This window comes from Dermochelys coriacea, chromosome 1 (genome assembly GCF_009764565.3).
Source record: "Dermochelys coriacea isolate rDerCor1 chromosome 1, rDerCor1.pri.v4, whole genome shotgun sequence".
NCBI classification, from domain to species: Eukaryota; Metazoa; Chordata; order Testudines; family Dermochelyidae; genus Dermochelys; species Dermochelys coriacea.
The window spans coordinates 248,613,705-248,632,839 of NC_050068.2; the positions used below are offsets into that span (position 1 = coordinate 248,613,705).

Sequence of the window (19,135 nt, forward strand, 5' to 3'; positions counted from 1 at the left end):
AGGCAACCAGACACCTGTCAGGTTATAATAACTTTTTCTTGGTCACTGTCTGACTTGGATTGAATTTGAATGGGTGGGGGGAACCTTGCTGTAGGTGGCTTTGTATCCCACAACCAGTCTCCTGAGCCATTCAGTTAGAACTGGAACCGTTTATATTTGTCCTGAGGGATATAATTGTCCAGAAATCAAACTGAGATTTTCATTGTTGGGTAAATGAAGCCTGCAAGAGACAGGACAAATCCATGAAAATGGTATCACATGAATTGCAGAGTGGGCAGCAGCATGCCTGATCCCTTATTTTCTGCCTTTTAAAGGATTACATGGCATTGAGAAGGGCTAAGATGGATTCTTTTTTCATGTTGCAGGAAGCTAAAACTTTCATCTACCATGAAGCTGTCCAACTCCACACAAGTACCATATGGGTGACTAACTTCTCTATTGCCCCCTAATAGGGCCCTTGAGAATAGACAAGACAGGCCACATTGCAAGGATGCCTGGGAAGGTGGGTCTGAGTCTTGAGTCAATTTCTAAATTCCAAACTGGGCCCTGTTACACATACACAGGCAGTGCCCTTTCTCTCTCCACAGAGAGTTGTTCCTGCCTTGTAAGGTGTGGTGCCAGCCCTACCTCTCCTTCTATTACCCATGCACTGCCTTCCTCTCTGTTTGATACTAGTATGCTAAAGGCATTCGATAAGTAATTGTTTAAAAACCCCAGTAAGCTCAAGTTTTGTTTGACCATCTTCCTATGGTCTTGAAATGCAAATGCCAGCAGCAGATCAAAACCCTGGTGACATTATCAAGGAGCAGAGAATTACAGAACTTTAAAAAAACGTGTAGCTTGTGTTCCATGGCTGTTGCTGGGACAGTCTTTTGTGTTCCTATCAGAGCCTACTCCATACATTTTGTCCAGCTTTCGTTCACCTCTTCACAGCAGAGCTACTATTCTCCCAGAAGGAAGGGGCTACACAGACTCTCCCCAGAGCCAAAGGCCAGATTATTTGCTGGCGAGCAGCACAAGGCCTTACCTGCTTTCTCATCTCCCCAGAGGGCCGAGTGTGCTGCCTCCAAACCTCTACCAGTGCATGCTGGTCTTGGGAGCGAGCAATTAGGGTTCGCTCTAGCTATCTGGCCTACTTTAAAAAGAAACAAAACAAAAGCCGTGAAAAAACGCCTTGTGCTGCAAAATCAGGATGAACTCACTTAGCAGTCTAATGTAGGCCACATTAAGGAAAACGGGCCTATCTCAATCAGAAGTGAAAGACAATGGGTTGTTGTGATGGAGTGGGAATTTTCTGTAAATATTTTGTATAAGTCCTGTGCCTCAGTTCCCCCCATATCCTGCATTGTCAGGGGTAGAAAAGGGCTATTTACTTTTGAGCAGGGGACGAGGCAGGTGTGACCGATGCCTTGCTGTCTTGGGTTTGGGTCCCATGCCATTGGAGAATCCATGTAGACAATGGAAAAGCCAAACACTGGGACATTTGCTACCTAGCAGCTAACGACCAGGGATGGCCCACCCCTCCACAGGAAGCCAGTTGTGTTTGATCAGCTGGACAACAAAGGACTGAGGCAGGGCTGGGTGGGACTGGCCCAAGAACTTCAACAAAGAGGGGACAGAGTGGGAACCAACGGGACACCACTTGGCTGGGGCTCTAAACCAGAACGAACCATGCTGTAACTTTCTTTAATCTATGCTAACCAAGGACTTTCTATACTGTGTTCCAGTTGACTAATAAACCCTCCTGTTTGGACAACGCTGAGTGAATGTCCCTGCAGATGCTGTTGGAGGTGCATTGCTCCCTAAGATAGGACAAGTCTCCTTCAGGCATCTGCCTCAGAGGGGCTTGCTGAATGGAGTGCACAGTGTGAAGCAGGTACTGAAGGACCAGAGGTCCAGCGTAAGGAGGTGGTGAAGCCATGGGGCTTATCCTCAAGGAAGAGTGAGACCCCTAGGGAGTCTGGCTTATTGAAGGAGTCATCCAAGAGGCTGTTCCAAATCTGGGGTCATAGCACTGATCCTGTGGATCGTTGACAGTTGTATACACTCTCTTTTTCTCTCTCTCACACACAGCTACTGTCAGATCTCTGAACCACAAAAAGCCAGAGTTCTTGTGTGATCTGATACAAAGGTGGCATAACTACTTGTGTTGGTCTTTTTTCTCCGCGGTGCGATTGCATGTCTAGGAGCAGCAGAAATGAACCACAAAAAGAAAGCATTTGAAGTTTGCCTTTAAGGTCAGCTGATGTTTCCATGGCAATCAAATGCTACAGAAATGACACTAAATTCTCCAGTTGCAGCTACTGATCCATCCCTTCTGTTAAAAGCATTAAATGAATACCACCTGTGTTACACCTCTGGCGTTGGACTGGAATCCACCACTGCTTCAACCCCTCACCCCCAATTTCCGCATGTAGACATAAACTCTTAGGTTTTCACTTTAAAGTACTGTACCTGTTGGTATCGGCATAAAGATTAGGCTCCATTTCTGATGTTCTGTGCAAATCATTTAGTGAAAACTGTTTCTGCCAGAAGTAGGACACATAGTCCCACAAGTGAACTGATGCTCCAGCAGGTGGTGAGATGTGTGTTGCGAACCCTCCTTGATGAGTATTATTGTAGGAAGTTACAAAAGGGCACTACGATGAAGGATACAGAGTGATTTACAGAAGTGATCATGGTGAAAGCAGTGTTTCACGTTCATTTTTCAAAGTGTCTTCTTTTGAAACTGGGTGATAATATTATTTAAAAAAATGCAAAACCTGTGTGAAACACAACAATAAGGCTGCAGAGTGAAGCACTTGGAAGTCAATAAATGTTAAAACTAATCTGCTACCTTAAATGTGTCCTTTGGACATATGTATTATGATGCTGTCTTGTATCTTCTTGTTGTACAATCAACCTTAACTTTTGCATTTCTAACATTAAAATTCGGGGGAGGGGGATGTGGGGAAGAGGTGGTGTCATAAAAATAAAGGAAAGGGTAATCACCTTTCTGTATACAGTGCAATAAAATGCCTCCTGGTCAAAGGCAAAACCCTTTCACCTGTAAAGGGTTAAGAAGCTAAGATAACCTCGCTGGCACCTGACCAAAATGACCAATGAGGAGACAAGATACTTTCAAACCAGGGGTTGTGGGGAAACAAAGGGTTTGTCTGTCTGGGTGATGCTTTTGCCGGGAACAGATCAGAAATGCAGTCTCAGAACTTCAGTTAGTAAGTAATATAGCTAGAAATGCGCTAGATTTCCTTTTGTTTGATGACTGTAAAATAAGCTGTGCTGAATGGAATGTATATTCCCGTTTTTGTGTCTTTTTGTAACTTAAGGTTTTGCCTAGAGGGATTCTCTATATTTTGAATCTGATTACCCTGTAAGGTATTTACCACCCTAATTTTACAGAGGTGATTCTTTTACCTTTTCTTTAATTAAAATTCTTTTAAGAATCTGATTGCTTTTTCATTGTTCTTAAGATCCAAGGGTTTGGGTCACCTGTACAAATTGGTAAGGATTTTTATCAAGCCTTCTCCAGGAAAGGGGGTGTAGGCCTTGGGGGGTATTTTGGGGGAAGACGTCTCCAACTGGGTTCTTTCCCTGTTGTTTGTTTAACATGCTTGGTGGTGGCAGCATAGGGTTCAAGGAAAGGCAAAGCTTGTACCTTTGGGAAGTTTTTAACCTAAGCGGGTAAGAATTAGCTTAGGGGGTCTTTCGTGCAGGTCCCCACTTCTGTACCCTACAGTTCAGAGTGGGAAAGGAACCTTGACAGGTGGTATAACTATTTAATTTTCTAGATTTTTATTTTCTTGGTGAAAAAAGGAACTAAAGAAAGAAAATGCCCCATTCCATAGCTGACAGGCACCAGTTGGCCAAAGGATGACTAGTGACTGCTAGTCTCTCAGGACAAATATGCATTTCCATACCTGTATATATATATCCCCTATCAGTGCACAGATGTAAAAATGTTTAAGGCAACATAAGAGCCCCGTGCCAACTCACCAGTTCCGTTTTTGTTTGCAGCTTAATGCAATCTATGGCCTTAATCTTAAAGAGCTTAAACCAGTCCAAGACTTCAGATCAATTTAAGCTGCTTATGCCACTTCAAGGCCTTAAATAATTTTAAAATGCAAAAGAAGAGTAAAAAAAAAATCAAAATTAACAGGGCAACAAAAGGGCAGACTCCTTCCTGCCTATTAATCAATTTTGAAAGGCCTGTGTCTAAGCCATGCAAATACAGAGTAGTTCTTTGTCCCCCTCTAGTGTCTAAACCACATATAGGTGTTAATTATGTGACCGCCTCATGGTGGGATTACACATGCGCTTCCAGAGCGGCACATGCATGCACCCAGTTCCCATTTTTAAGTGAGTGTCCCAATGTCATGGACAAATTCAAATGAGCATGCTCAGCATTTGCAAATGCTCCGACTGTTGTCAAACCACAGCTACTATTTGTCAAACCAAGGAAAGGCACTATTCCTCAGTGAAGACTACATTTATGCCCCTCTTCAACGTTTATATTTTAGCCATTGATTATGCAGTTCTCTTTCAAAAGGGATGGCCAGATTTCTTTGTGTGTAAGTGTATATATCTGCCATCACTCACAAATGGATGAAAAGATTTTGTATAAGCTTTCCAAAATTATTCATCTCTTAGAAGAGAACAAGCGTGAGAAATTGGATTCCCAAACGAGAATGTTATGAAAAGTTACAGGCATGTAAAAGAGAATCTCATAATGGAAAGTGTTTTCAGCCTTCACCATAGTAACTGCTTCTGCTGTGACCGCTATAAGAGATGCAACAAAAAGAATAAATGGGGACCACGGCCAATTTGCCACATAAAAAGTTACTAAAAATGAATTCCATTAGCCTCTGCCATTTTCAGCTGAACTCCATGGAGTTCCTGTCAGTTTTTTCCCTTCTTGCCTCCCCTTTGGTAGCTGCTATCAAGATACTTCATATCTGCTTTGGAGAGATCAATCACGGAGCTTTGCCACATGCTTGTTTTACTAAATCCCTACATTTTGTTTGACAAATCAATCAGCAGTAGAATTATTATTTTTGTGAGATAGGCACCCACAGACAAGTGGAATAGAGGCCCTATTTTTCACCTTCATATGCAAGTTTCAACATAGGTTAAATTTGGGATCCAAAGGACTCAACAGCAGGTAACCATTCGTGGCTGCATAGACAGACATTGCAGTTGTCATTTAATTGCAGATATGCACCGCACAGCCATAGGCAGTATAATGCATAACCTTTGACTTCTTGAAGACGAGCCTCTACTTGGTGAGCTAGAGGAAGATATACATGTGCGTTGCAAAGAGACAGACCGATACACATAACAGCTCTGATATATAAACCTACCTAAACTGTCAGCACTTGTCCACTCTCTCTCCCACATACCCAGGAATCAGTTTATCCTGAGATTTCTGTTTGCCATGTGATTTATTCCCCTCAGCGATATCCTACTCATGGAGATCGTGGATAGCATCAGTGATTTTTTTGGAAGCCACTTAGCACTGACACACACTGGCATGCTACACATGGCTGTACTGTATTCCCGCCAGTAGCTTGCAACAGGGGGAAATGCACTACTCAGATGTTGCTTTGGGCACCTGAAGGGTTGTTTCCGCCATCCTCACCCTCTTCCCAGACCAGAATGCAGAAATAGATGCGAGTAGAATCTCATACACTTATACCTTGTTGGGTGTTTTCTTTAACAAACATCCCTGCTTTGCATATCTGGAATAAAACACCAAATTGTGCTGGCAACTTGCATACCGATCCTTGACTTTCTTTTTCGTCACACATCTTCCTTGTCTGCTTATCACTCCCATACCAGCAGCCACAGGGGAGAGTGGGTGTTGATCACTGATGTGAAGAAGGGGTTTGTAAAGTATTTGTAGCCCTGACCCATATCATGTAACTAGGGACAGGCAGCGAGCATGAGTCACTTAGCAGCACTCCTATATGGTGTCAGAAGAAAACTAAATCTGTAGTGAAGATGAAGCCAGTGTAAGCTCCTGAAGCTCTCACACTGGCATATTACTGGGGGAAGGGGTTGAAGCACTTCCTCCTAGAAGCAAGTGCTAATACAGAGAAATTAGACAGGAAGAAATCCACCACACTTGCTACATGGGGCAGGCCAACAAGCACTGGAGACCGATAGTACCTTCCAATGGGAGCCAGAAGTTACTCCAAACTACTAGACAAGGTCATTCAAAAATGTCCTGAAGTCTGTGTTTCACCAGGAATGTCACATGCAAAAGACAAGGAATAGGCTGCCAGGCGAGACCTCTGATCATTTTGTGATAGAACTGCATACTAAAGCTGAATTGTGCGAACATGGACATTTAGAAGATGGAATAATTAGTCTATTTGCTGATGATCGAAGACTGAGTTATTGAAGGTAAAGCTGACATCTGGCTTAAAGCCAAAGCCCTGACGTGACTTTGCAAAGAATAGTGAATATTTGCAAAACAAGTGAAAATTGTGCTTCTCCAATGACAGTGTTAACAAACAGTGAAAAAACAAAAGTGCATCTCTAATTAGAGGAATGCATCCAATGAAGTGAGCTGTAGCTCACGAAAGCTTATGCTCAAATAAATTTGTTAGTCTCTAAGATGCCACAAGTACTCCTTTTCTAATTATAGTGTATATTAAGGCATAAATAGGTAATACAAGGGTAAACAAATGGCAGAGACCAGATTTGTTTGCAATAAAAGTGACTGTAATAACATGATGAAAAAATGGCCATCACAAAGGGTGCTGTGTTATGCAATAAATAGAGCCCTACCAAATTCACAGCCGTGAAAAACACATCATGGACCGTGAAATCTGGTCTCCCAGCGTGAAATCTCGTCTTTTGTGTGCTTTTACCCTATAAAATATAGATTTAATGGGGGAGATCAGCTTTCTCAAATTGGGGGTCCTGACTCAAAAGGGAGTTGCGGGGCGGTCACCAGGTTATTTTAGGGGGGTCGTGGTATTGCCACCCTCACTTCTGTGCAGCCTTCAGAGCTGGGCGGCCAGAGAGCGGCAGCTGTTGGCCAAGCGCCCAGCTCTGAAGGCAGCGACCCGCTAGCAGCAGCACAGAAGTAAGGAGGCCAATACAAACCATGCCACCCTTACTTCTGCACTGCTGCCTTCAGAGCTGGGTGGCTAGAGACTGGCGGCTGCTGACTGAGGGCCCAGCTCTGCAGGCAGCAGCACAGAAGTAAGGGTGGCAATACCATACCAGGCCATCCTTACTTCTGCACTGCTGCTGGTGGCAGCTCTGCCTTCAGAACTGGGCTCCTGGCCAGCAGCTGCCACTCTCCAGCTGCCTTGCTCTGAAGGCAGCATTGCTGCCAGCAGCAGCACAGAAGTCAGGGTAGCAGTGCCACAACCCCCCTACAATAACCTTGCGACCCCCCGCCCCGTAACTCCTTTTTGGGTCAGGACCCCTACAGTTACAACACTGAAATTTCAGATTTAAATAGCTGAAATCATGACATTTTTGATTTTTTAAATCCTATGACTGAAATTGACCAAAATGGACAGTGAATTTGGTAGGGCCTTAGCAATAAAAAACAACTATTTTGCAAAAGTGTGTTGTTCTCAGTACGAATTGCAAAGAAATACAAAAGCAAAATACATTCATGAATGTACAGCTGAAGAACAGAGCTCTGATGAAGATCATGAAGTTGACAATAATAGAGTTCTTTGTTGGGTCTCTTAATACATTTACAAAGGAAAGTTCTGCAACAGATTGTTTTTCACACTGGAAATAAATTAACAAAAAAGTGAATTTCAAAATAGAGCTGAGTGCAATGTAATCAAACTTAGCACGCACACACACAAGAGAGAGCGAGAGAGAGAGCACTGACATTAAAATAAAAAAAAAAGCCTTATTTTATACAGTGGGCACAAATTAACCCATGTGACAAAGCTACATTTGCACATCTGTGTAAGGACTACCACTCAGCAGAGTTTGAAATAGTGAAAGAAGAAACCCCATGTATGCCTGGGGTAGAGAGTGGGCTGCAAATGCAGATGATCAAATGGGTGATTAACTTGTCTCCTGTCCATAGGTTGACCAGATAACAAGTTTGAAAAATTGGAACAGAAGTGGGGGGGAATAGGTGTCTATACAAGACAAACCCCCAAATATCAGGAGTGTACCTATACAATTGGGACATCTGGTCTCCCTAACTGTCCAGAACACAAAATATATTCTTAAATAACTTGATGAAGTGTTGAGGGAAGTGGGATGCATTGACAATGTAAGAGTTCACATTGATAGAGACCTCAGTATGACACCAAACCACATCACACCTCATTAGCACTGAAAGAGAAAATGAAAGCTGAACCTGACCTGATGGTAAAAGTAGATGCTGTTGACTGAACAGACACCAACTAGCTGGTATGATCAGGATGGCTATTATAATAAAGCCAAACAAGTTAAGAATTTGTATGAAGTCAAAAGTTTTGAATTAGGCCACCAAACATGAGTGCTACTCCCTGAGAACTGATAAAGAGTTCATGTCTAGAGGACCCCTAAATATTCAGGTTTTGATGCAAGTCAAGGCAGGGCTGAGTCAATATACAAAGTGTAAAACTCTGCCTCCCATATTTCTTTTGGCAGATATATGTTTAAGCAAATTCCCCTTTGGATTGTCTCAGCACCCTGACGTGTGTGAAGGCATCAGGTGAAATCCTGGCCCCACTGAAGTCCATGGGAATTTTGCTATTAATTTCAGTGGGGACAGGATTTTTCCCATCATGCCCCAGATCTTTGAGGCTCTGTATGGGATGAAAGTAACTGTTGATGATCTGCTGGCTTAGGGTAAGAATGCTCAGTGCCACAACAAGAGATGGCATAATGTTCTGTGGCGTGTCAGAGAAAAGATTCTCAGATTGAACAGCATGAGGTCAGAAATGCTATACATATTCCGTAGTGCCCATCTGGGTATTTAGAAGTGTAAGAAGAGAGGCTAAAAAAAATCCTGTTATGACCAAACAAATGCTGTCATCAAAGATAAGGTATCCAAGTGTGAAATCTGCAATAAATAGACTGCAAAATAACCCCGGAAGCCATCAGAGATTCCTGATCTCTGTTGGCATAGATACATTTGAACTAAACAGGAAAGATGACTTCTTATTAGTGAATTTTTTTAACTTGTTGCAAAACACATGGAATAACAATGTAGTAACACATTGTAAATCACCATTTACTTGTCATGGGATTCCAGATGAGTTAATAACAGATAATAGCCCACAAAGGATCACAAGTGACTCATTTTGGCCATTCTTTTGATTTATTAGATCAAGCACACTACATCAAGTCCTCACTATACAGAGTAACATGGGCTAGCAGAAAAGTCAGTAAAAATAACAGACCTTCATTTAAAAAAAATTAGCCCTGGCAGATTCTAGGTATGCATACTTGGCATCGTTAGAGTACCACAGCCCACCTCATAATGCTTCATGAAAATGACTAGCTTAGAGAATTTTGGGCAGGAGACAAAACCCTTAAACATCTAACAAGCCTCTTGAGCCAAAGACATTTAACTCTGAAGTAGTACAAAGAATGCTCCTAGTTACCCCCACTGCAAGTGGAAGAGGTTAGATTTCAAAACAGACCCTGGCTGCCAACCTGCCAAGGTCTCCTGTCATTTGCACTGATGTCAGATGTCATAACCACCTGAAGATCGCTTCTACAGGAGAAACAAAAAACAGCATCTCAGGGCTGGGCTGTGGCAGCTGATGTGCCCTGGTTAGCTGCTGAGATCAGGAGACAAGTAGCAGGGTCAGGAGCAAGCCAGGTCAGAATGCCAGAAAGTCAGGGTGAGGCACCAAATTGCAGGCAGCAGGCAGATAGCAGGGTCAGAGTCAAGCCAGGTTAGGATACCAGGAAGTCATACTAGGAAGGTCAGGTACTAGGTTACCAACAGCAATTGAATAGTGAAGTCAAGGAAAAACCAGGGTCAGACGTCAGAGTCTCTCATCTGTCACAAGCAAGGCCTGGAGCGGAAGTAGTCAGTCAGTCTGTGTCATTGCTCAGACAGCTCCTCGTGTTGGCTTCCTGGTTTAATTACTGGTATCAGCCAATCAGTGGGCTGTGGTAGTGCCTGCCAAGCCTAGCTTCACAGAGTCCTCTCATGGGAGCGTGACTTAACCCTCCCGTGGTGATGCAGCAGCATCAGTGGCCCAGAGCCCGCCTGGTCCCAGGTTTTAGCCCTGCAGGTTCTTTGAACAGCCAAACAAAACTATGGAGAACACTGACCCTCTGCTCTTTGAGGACAATCACCAGATTACTACTTGACAATGCTCTTGTGCTGACAGAAGTAACATCTGCCCATCAAGTCACTGTCAGTGGAAAAACAGCAAGAGCAATAAACAGGCTCCAAGTTGCAGATCCATCTCAGTGGCTAACCTGACCTCTGCAGTAGGCACTAGTATGAGAACAAGAAGAGACCAAGTGATCAGAAAGCCAGAGGTTCAGAGATGGAGTTACTGACAGATATTGAATATCCTGACTTCCAGCCTAGAAGTCTCTATTTGTCTGTTTTATTAATTGTTTGTTTCAGATTGTGATTGTTATTTTGGAGTGATATTTCATTTGTATTTGACTTTCAAAAAGTCAGGGAGGATGTAACAGTAGCCACTAGAGTCAGTGGCTACTTACCCATGCCACATGACAGGGGGATAACCTTTTGTAACTCTGGCTCATGTCATGTAACTATGACTGACCAGAAAAAAAATTCAGTCTCTTACCAACACATTTATATTACAACCACCTCACTATGTTGATGACAGAATTTGTCAGATTTAATAAAACAGTCAATGCATCTTATTTCAGTTTGAATTTGCCTAGTTTTAATTTCCATCCACTAGATCTTGTTTTTCCTTTGTCTGCCAGGCTAAAGAACCTTCTAGTAGAAGATCTCTTCTCCTTCTGTAGGTAATTCTAGAATCTAGACCACAATCAAGTCACTTCTTAACCTTATGTTCCACAGGCTAAATAGATTGAGTGTAAGTCTTTCATTACAAGGCACATTTTCTAAACCTAAAATCATTCTTGTGGCTCTTCTCTGAACACCCTCCAATCTTTCAAAATCCCTTTAAAAGCATGGACACCAGAACTAGATGCAATATTCCAGCAATGGTCTCTCTAATACTGTGTGTAGAGGTAACACTACCTCCCTACACTGACTTAATATTCCCATTCATACATCAAAGGACTGTGTTAGCCCTTTTAGCCGCAGCATTGCATTGGAAACTCTCATTCAGCTGGTTATCCACTATGATCCCTAAGTGCTTTTCAGAATCATTGCTTTCCAGGTTACAGTCCTCTCTTCTGTAAATATGACCTATATTCTTTATTTCTAGATTATGATGTTTCATTTAGCTGTCTCAAAACACTTGTTGTTTGAATGTCCTAAGTTTACCAAGCTTCAGAGGGGTAGCCGTGTTAGTCTGGATCTGTAAATGCGGCAAAGAGTCCTTTAGCACCTTATAGACTAACAGACGTATTGGAGCATGAGCTTTCGGGGGTGAATACCCACTTCGTCGGATGCATGTAGTGGAAATTTCCAGAGGCAGGTATAAATATGCAAGCAAGAATCAGGCTAGGGATAACGAGGTTAGTTCAATCAGGGAGGATGAGGCCCTCTTCTAGCAGTTGAGGTGTGAATACAAAGGGAGGAGAAACTGCTTTTGTAGTTGGCTAGCCATTCTTTAGCCTGGCAGACAAAGAAAGAACAGGATCTAGTGGATGGAAACTAAAACTAGGCAAATTCAAACTCAAACTGAGCTGATAGTGTCAAATTTGCAAATGAACTGAAGCTCAGCAGTTTCTCTTTGAAGTCTGGTCCTGAAGTTTTTTTGCTGCAGGATGGCTACCTTTAAATCTGCTATTGTGTGTCCAGCGAGATTGAAGTGTTCTCCTACAGGTTTTTGAATATTGCCATTCCTAATATCTGATTTGTGTCCATTTATCCTTTTGTGTAGGGACTGTCCAGTTTGGCCGATGTACATAGCAGAGGGACATTGCTGGCACATGATGGCGTATATTACATAGGTGGACGTGCAGGTGAATGAACCGGTGATGGTGTGGCTGATCTGGTTAGGTCCTGTGATGGTGTCACTGGTGTAGATATGTGGGCAGAGTTGGCACTGAGGTTTGTTGCATGGATTGGTTCCTGAGTTACAGTTACTATGGTGTGGTGTGTAGTTGTTGGTGAGAATATGCTTCAGGTTGGCAGGTTGTCTGTGGGCAAGAACTGGCCTGCCTCCCAAGGCCTGTGAAAGTGAAGGATTGTTGTCCAGGATGGGTTGTAGATCAGTGATGATGTGTTGGAGAGGTTTTAGCTGAGGACTGTGTGTGATGGCCAGTGGAGTTCTGGTGGTTTCTTTCTTGGGCTTGTCTTGCAGCAGGGGGCTTTTGGGTACACGTCTGGCTCTGTTGATCTGTTTCCTTATTTCCTCATGTGGGTATCAGAGTTTTGAGAATGCTTGGTGAAGACCTTGTAGGTGTTGATCTCTGTCTGAGGGGCTGGAGCAAATGTGGTTGTACCTCAGCGCTTGGCTGTAGACAATGGATCATGTGGTGTGTCCGGGGTGGAAGCTGGAGGCATGGAGGTAGGCATAGCAGTCGGTGGGTTTTCGGTATAGGGTGGTGTTAACATGACTGTCACTTATTTGCACCGTGGTGTCTAGGAAGTGGACCTCCCATGTAGATTGGTCCAGGCAGAGGTTGATGGTGGAGTGGAAGCTGTTGAAATTGTGGTGGAATTCTTCCAGGGTTTCCTTTCCATGGGTCCAGATGATGAAGATGTCATCAATGTAACATAGAAGGGGTGTGAGTGAACGAGAGCTGAGGAAGCTTTGTTCCAGGTCAGCCATAAAAATGTTGGCATACTGTGGGGCCATGCGGGTACCCATAGCAGTGCCACTGGTCTGGAGGTATATATTGTCACCAAATTTGAAATAATTGTGTGTGAGGATAAAGTTACAGAGCTCAGCAACCAGTTGTGCTGTGGCATCATCAGGGATACTGTTCCTGACAGCTTGTATTCCATCTGTGTGTGGGATGTTTGTGTAGACAGCCTCTACATCCATGGTGGCTAGGATGGTGTTTTCTGGAAGATCACCAATGCATTGTAGTTTTCTCAGGAAATCAGTGGTGTCACAGAGATAGCTGGGAGTGCTGGTGGCGTAGGGTCTGAGTAGAGAGTCCACATATCCGGACAGTCCTTCAGTGAGAGTACCAATGCCCGAGATGATGGAACGTCCAGGGTTTCTGGGTTTGTGGATCTTGGGTAGTAGATAGAATAACCCAGTCTGGGCTCTAAGGGTATGTTGATTTGTTTCGGTGTTAGTTCCTGCAGCAAAAAAACTTCAGGACCAGACTTCAAAGAGAAACTGCGGAGCTTCAGTTCATTTGCAAATTTGACACTATCAGCTCAGGATTAAACAAAGACTGAATGGCTAGCCAACTACAAAAGCAGTTTCTTTTCCCTTGGTGTTCATACCTCAACTGCTAGAACAGGGCCTCATCCTCCCTGATTGAACTAACCTCGTTATCCCTAGTCTGATTCTTGCTTGCATATTTATACCTGCCTCCGGAAATTTCCACTACATGCATCCGACGAAGTGGGTATTTTCCCCCGAAAGCTCATGCTCCAATACTGTTGTTATAGCTGTTAGTCTATAAGGTGCCACAGGACTCTTTGCTAAGCTTATCAAGAGATTCAGGTTGCTCTGGATAAATGATCTGTCCCCATTGTTACTGATCACTGTACCAAACTTTGTGTCATCTGCAAACTTTATCAGTAATGATCTATTTTCTTTCAGATCACTAATAAAATTATTAAACACGACTGAGCCAAGAAATGATTCTTATGCCACCCACATAGAAACACCCCCAGTCAGTGATAATTCCCCATTAGCAACTCTGTTTTGAAATCTATCAATTAGCCAGTCTTTAACCCATTTAATATTGTGCTACATTGATTTTGTATAGTGTTAATTTTGAATCAGACTATCCCGGGGTACTAAGTCAAACTTCTTATAGATATCTGAGCATGTTACATCAATACAGTTACCTTTATCAACCAAACTCATAATTTCATAAAAAATCATATCCACTTAATTCAACAGACTTATTTTCCATAAAATTGGAAGTACTGAATCCTCACAGTGAACAATTTACAAGCGTCCACAGGCAGAAATGTGTTTGCATAGAACATTTGTTGAATACAAATTTGTGTTGATAGGCACGGAGAGTGTTAATGTTGTTGGTCCCACTATACTCAGAAGGGGAATGATTATTTGTGTCATTTCCAGATTATCATTACTAAAGCACTTACCTCTGCTGACACCAGACATGTCTGTCTGTGCTCCTTACTCCTATCTGCACCACAACATGACAAGTGAGCATCAAGAAGCAAATATGTTGAAATCGTGATCTCATCATCAAAGAATCATGTGCGGAAAAAAGGACTAAATCGATAAACTATTTACTCTGAGTCACTCACCCAGCTCTGCCTGCAGGGCTTGACTCTGATCTCATTTACACAAACACCACTGGCTCCAGTTAAGTCACTCCTGATTTACAGGTGTGGAAGATCAGAATCAAATCAGACACTATGGCATTTAAGACAACCTTGAAACCATATATAAGATGCAGAAAGGCAGAAGACATTTCTTTGCAAAACAACATCCTTACCTCCCATGAGGAAGAGAAGCCCTGCTACATACTGCATAAGGCCTCGATCCCAGCAGCACCCCAGTACCCCGATAATCCATCCAAAGAGGATGATGGCCACAGCCATGCCCATAAAGCCAGCCGTCATCCTACGCAGGTCTGCAAAGTGGAAGAGAGAACAACAGAATGCTTGTGAAATTTGATGTTATTATGATCAGATCTTCATAAGAACTCTAACCCAAACATCTTCCTTCTTTTGCACAGCGTTGTCAGTGGTTGGCACAGGAGGATTTGTGTCATGATGTAGAGGAAGGACAGTCCAGTGGTGAGGGAGCTAGCTTGGGACTTGAGAGACCAGGGTTTCTTTCCCTGCTTTGCTAACGAATTCCTGTGTGACCTTGATCAAATCACTTGAGGTATGTCTACACTGCACACCATTGGCGGCGATGTGTAGGGTATGTATAGCTACGTGCTGCAGTGAAAAGCAGGCTAAATCCACACTGAGGTTTGTAGCTACACACATCAGTGAAATGCTCTGGCAGGGGGAGGGCAGCATGGAAAGGTTCCAGCAGTGGGGAACTTTTCCCCATTGCCTCCTCTCTTCCTGGAGTCTTTCCTTGGCACAGAGAAAAGCTTCAGCAGCAGAGAGCTGCTGGAATGCTGCCTTCCCACTGCCAGAGCCTTTCCCCACTGCCAACTACTTTCCCTGTGATGGGGAAGGGCTCCGGGAGTAGAACACTACGCTGCTAAAAATAGTGTAGATCTGGAAGGCACTGCTCGGGTATGTAGATAACCATGTAGGGTACATATCCACAGGGTTCAGGTGTGTCTTACCTTGCCTAAGCAATGCCTCACCATCTACACTGCTATTTATACCCATGCTAGGGGGCAAGCAGAGTATGTACTCTACACACCGCTGTAAGATGTGTGCAGTGTAGACATACCCATAGTCTTCCCCTGGGCTTCAGTTTCCTATCTGTAAAGTGGGGATAATAGCACTGCCCTATCTCACATGGGTGCTCTGAGGATAAATATATTAAAGACTGTGAGGTGTTCAGCTACCTTGGTGATGAGGGCTATATAAGTACCTGAGATACAAAGGATCGGGCATGGAGCAGACACTTTTCCCCCTCCTTTGGCTTTGGATGGTGAATATTTCAAAATGACTTTTTGGTGGGGAGATGTTTTGGTGCTACAGTCAGGATTGAAGAGCAGTCGCGGAGCTAAGGGAGGGCAGGTGTCTGGGAATAAAGCATCTGGACACACTACAGATTAGGCATGAGGTGCATCAGCACAACTCTGTGTGTTACATGCACGCCTGAATAGAACCTGCCTGCGCTATGGCTTGCTTTAGCAAATGACACAACAGTTATGAGCATTTCATAGGAGCAAAATATAATGGAAGAAAAACATTCAAATTAAAATTTTCCCATGTCCTATAGCAGGATTCATCAAAAAACCAAGGGACAGCTGCACTACCATTTCTTGCCTGCATACAGGAGAAAATCAAACATTTTCACAGCTATTTCCACTGTGAAATGTGGAGCTTAAGAGTCTACATGACTACTGAAACTGCAAGGATTACTAGAGTCAATGAGCTCCTTGACACCCTTAGATCAGATATCCAGAGTGGGGGTACTTTCATTAAAACAAACATTTGACTATTTTCAGCCCTACACACACACACACACACACGGCCATACTCACCACACACAGGAAAAATTCCACCCAAGTCAGCACCACAAACACATTCTCTCCCACTTGAAGCACATTTTACTTGCAGAGAATTTTTCTTCTTCTTCGTCTTTCAAATAACAGAATGCATGTGGGAGGAAGGGATGCAAGAGCAGGATTTGAAAACAATGAATCAGCCACTGAGTCTAGGACAGCTTTTCTCCTCGGTTGGGGCGAGGGAAAAGCTGGCCCAGCAATAGTGGTGACTAACTCCCACAGACCAGCTCCAATTTTCTATTTGTCTTTGCCACAATGGATCACAAGGACAACTAATGCTATGGGCCTAGGCTTCTTGCCCATCCTGGGGTCTGGCCGGACAGTTCAGATTTTCACCTGGCCGCCTGTCCCACAACATTTGTGCAAGTTCATCTTGTAGAACACAAACTCTCCTGTGCATGCAATGATGACATGCATCAATGATGTTGTCACCATCTCATGTCTCCTTGTCACTTTTGTTGTGGCTGTTGTGTAAGTGGGACAGTTTTACAGAGACAGTAACCCTTACTCCTAGGACAGGGGGATTGCTACTGAGCTCAAGATTGCCAGGTTCTCTTACAAAAGACAAGTCTCAGACTCCCATTTTCTGTCTTACTCAGAGAAACTTTTCATGGTTGCCCTGATGACCAATAAGCAAAAGTGAAAAGAGAGTCCAAAGTATTTGAATATATTTAGGTGGTCCCTGGTGCAGAAAAATCAGGTACTTCCTACAAAACCGAAGCTTCTATACTGGTATCTGCTCCTCTGGGTGTTGTCAGAGGGATTGTTTTTTAACTCAAGAATAAACTGAGTAGCCATCTTCAGTGGCAGAGTAGGTTGATACACTGGCTTTTAACCCATGGGTTCAAATCCTAATACAGGTGATATAGGAAAGCGTTTGCTGATCTGTTCCTTGACTTTAATGCCTCAGAACTTGTATCACAAAACCACTGCACAATTGTCTGTGTCTGTTCACAAGAGACCCTTGATTTTAACTCAAGAACAAACCTTTTTTCCTTGTGAAGACAGAGCCTAACACCCCAAGTGTTCAGCCTAAATAGCCTCCGCTGTATTTATTCTGCTCCATGACAGGAATGCCTCCCTAAACTGCCTCTACATTCTAGTTGGGAGTTAACCCTCAAAAACCCAACCCATTGACTGTCTTGACAGAGCCACTTCTCAGAGTATATCTACACATGGGCTTCAGTGTGGGTAATACAAGCCCCGCACAGACACTTGGTATGTACTCAGCTTACTAGCCTACTCTGACCTTTCTCCATTGCTATTGTTACTTGCACCAGCTGGATTCAAGCTAACACGGGTAGCTCGCCCATGCAGATTTTGTTGTGTAGACATCCCCTGAGAAACTCAGAGGGCTGAGGTGTGGCAGGGCAGCAGGATCTCTTTCTCATCTCACCTACCTAACGAAGGGCCTGTTTCTCCCCATTGAAATCAGCAGAAGTTTTGCCACTGACTTACTTAAATGGGAGCAGACACAGGACCTAGACTCCTGGATCCAACTTGTAGGACTGTCTCTAGTGCTGTGGTTCATTTAATCTGACCACCCTACCTGAGAGGTACCAGTACTGGGATTCCTTTTCTCAGCACCAAGGTGCAGTCCATTAGCATCATTACAACCCTTGGCTATGTTCTCTTATGGAAAAGGAGAAGTGGCCCATACTTGATAAGGTTAACTTTTGAAATCCAAGCAGAAAAGTTTTATTTATGTTCTGTTTAAAACACCACCTCCCCTGAATTTTCCCTCAGCTCAGTTAAAAATTCCCACTGCTCCCTTCTCCTAGCAACCCTCCTCCCAGCAAGCCCTTCCACTAGGCTCATCTGGAAGAACTACAAAATAAAGATAAACTTCCTTTTTGTTCAAAACCAGTTCAGTTTCTGTCCCACCAGAACCACCCCAGGGGGCATCATCTGCAAATGTCAATGGTGGGAAAGGGGACTTTTAAGCTGGTTTCATAAACAGCTCTTGTCCGTCTGACAATATCTCCCTGGCACTCCTCACCTAGCAGAGCTCACAGGATGTCAGTGTTAAGAACAAGTCTATTCAAAGTGATTCTTCCATGGGAAAGTACTTAATATATAATGTAGTGCATCACTGAATCAGCACCTTCTGGCTATTTACAAAAGAGGAGGCCAGAGAATGGAAGCCTGTCTCCCTTAGGCACAGGCCTATAGTAGCGGTATTATTACTATTACTGGTTTGTTTAAATGGTACTTGGCAAGGAAGGAAGGGTAGAAAAATCAAGGCTTTGCTTGCATCGTAGAATAGAATCATAGAATATTAGGGTTGGAAGAGACCTCAGGAGGTTATCTAGTCCAACCCCCAGTTCAAAGCAGGACCAACCCCAACTAAATCATCCCAGCCCGGGCTTTTGTCAAGCTAGGCCTTAAAAACCTCTAAGGATAGAGATTCCACCATCTCCCCACGTAACCCATTCCAATGCTTCACCACCCTCCTAGTGAAACAATTTTTCCTAATATCAACCTAGACCTTCCCCACTGCAACTTGAGACCATTGCTCCTTGTTGTCATCTGCCACCACTGAGAACAGCCTAGCTCCATCGTCTTTGGAATCCCCCTTCAGGTAGTTGAAGACTGCTATCAAATCCCCCCTCACTCTTCTCTTCTGCAGCCTAAATAATCCCACTTCCTTCAGCTCTCCTCATTAGTCATGTGCCCCAGGCCCCTAATAATTTTCATTGCCCTCTGCTGGACTCTCTCC

General features: G+C 43.6%; 1 protein-coding gene across 1 annotated transcript in view; it reads right to left on the reverse strand.

Annotated features, from left to right (window-relative positions):
- The window catches only part of TMEM178B (transmembrane protein 178B), a 347,171-nt gene that overhangs the window by 12,716 nt on the left and 315,320 nt on the right, over window positions 1-19,135 (reverse strand). The window contains exon 3 of the mRNA XM_038382440.2: window positions 14,707-14,844. Coding sequence (XP_038238368.1) covers window positions 14,707-14,844 — 138 coding nt within the window. The remainder of the gene's footprint in view (window positions 1-14,706; window positions 14,845-19,135) is intronic.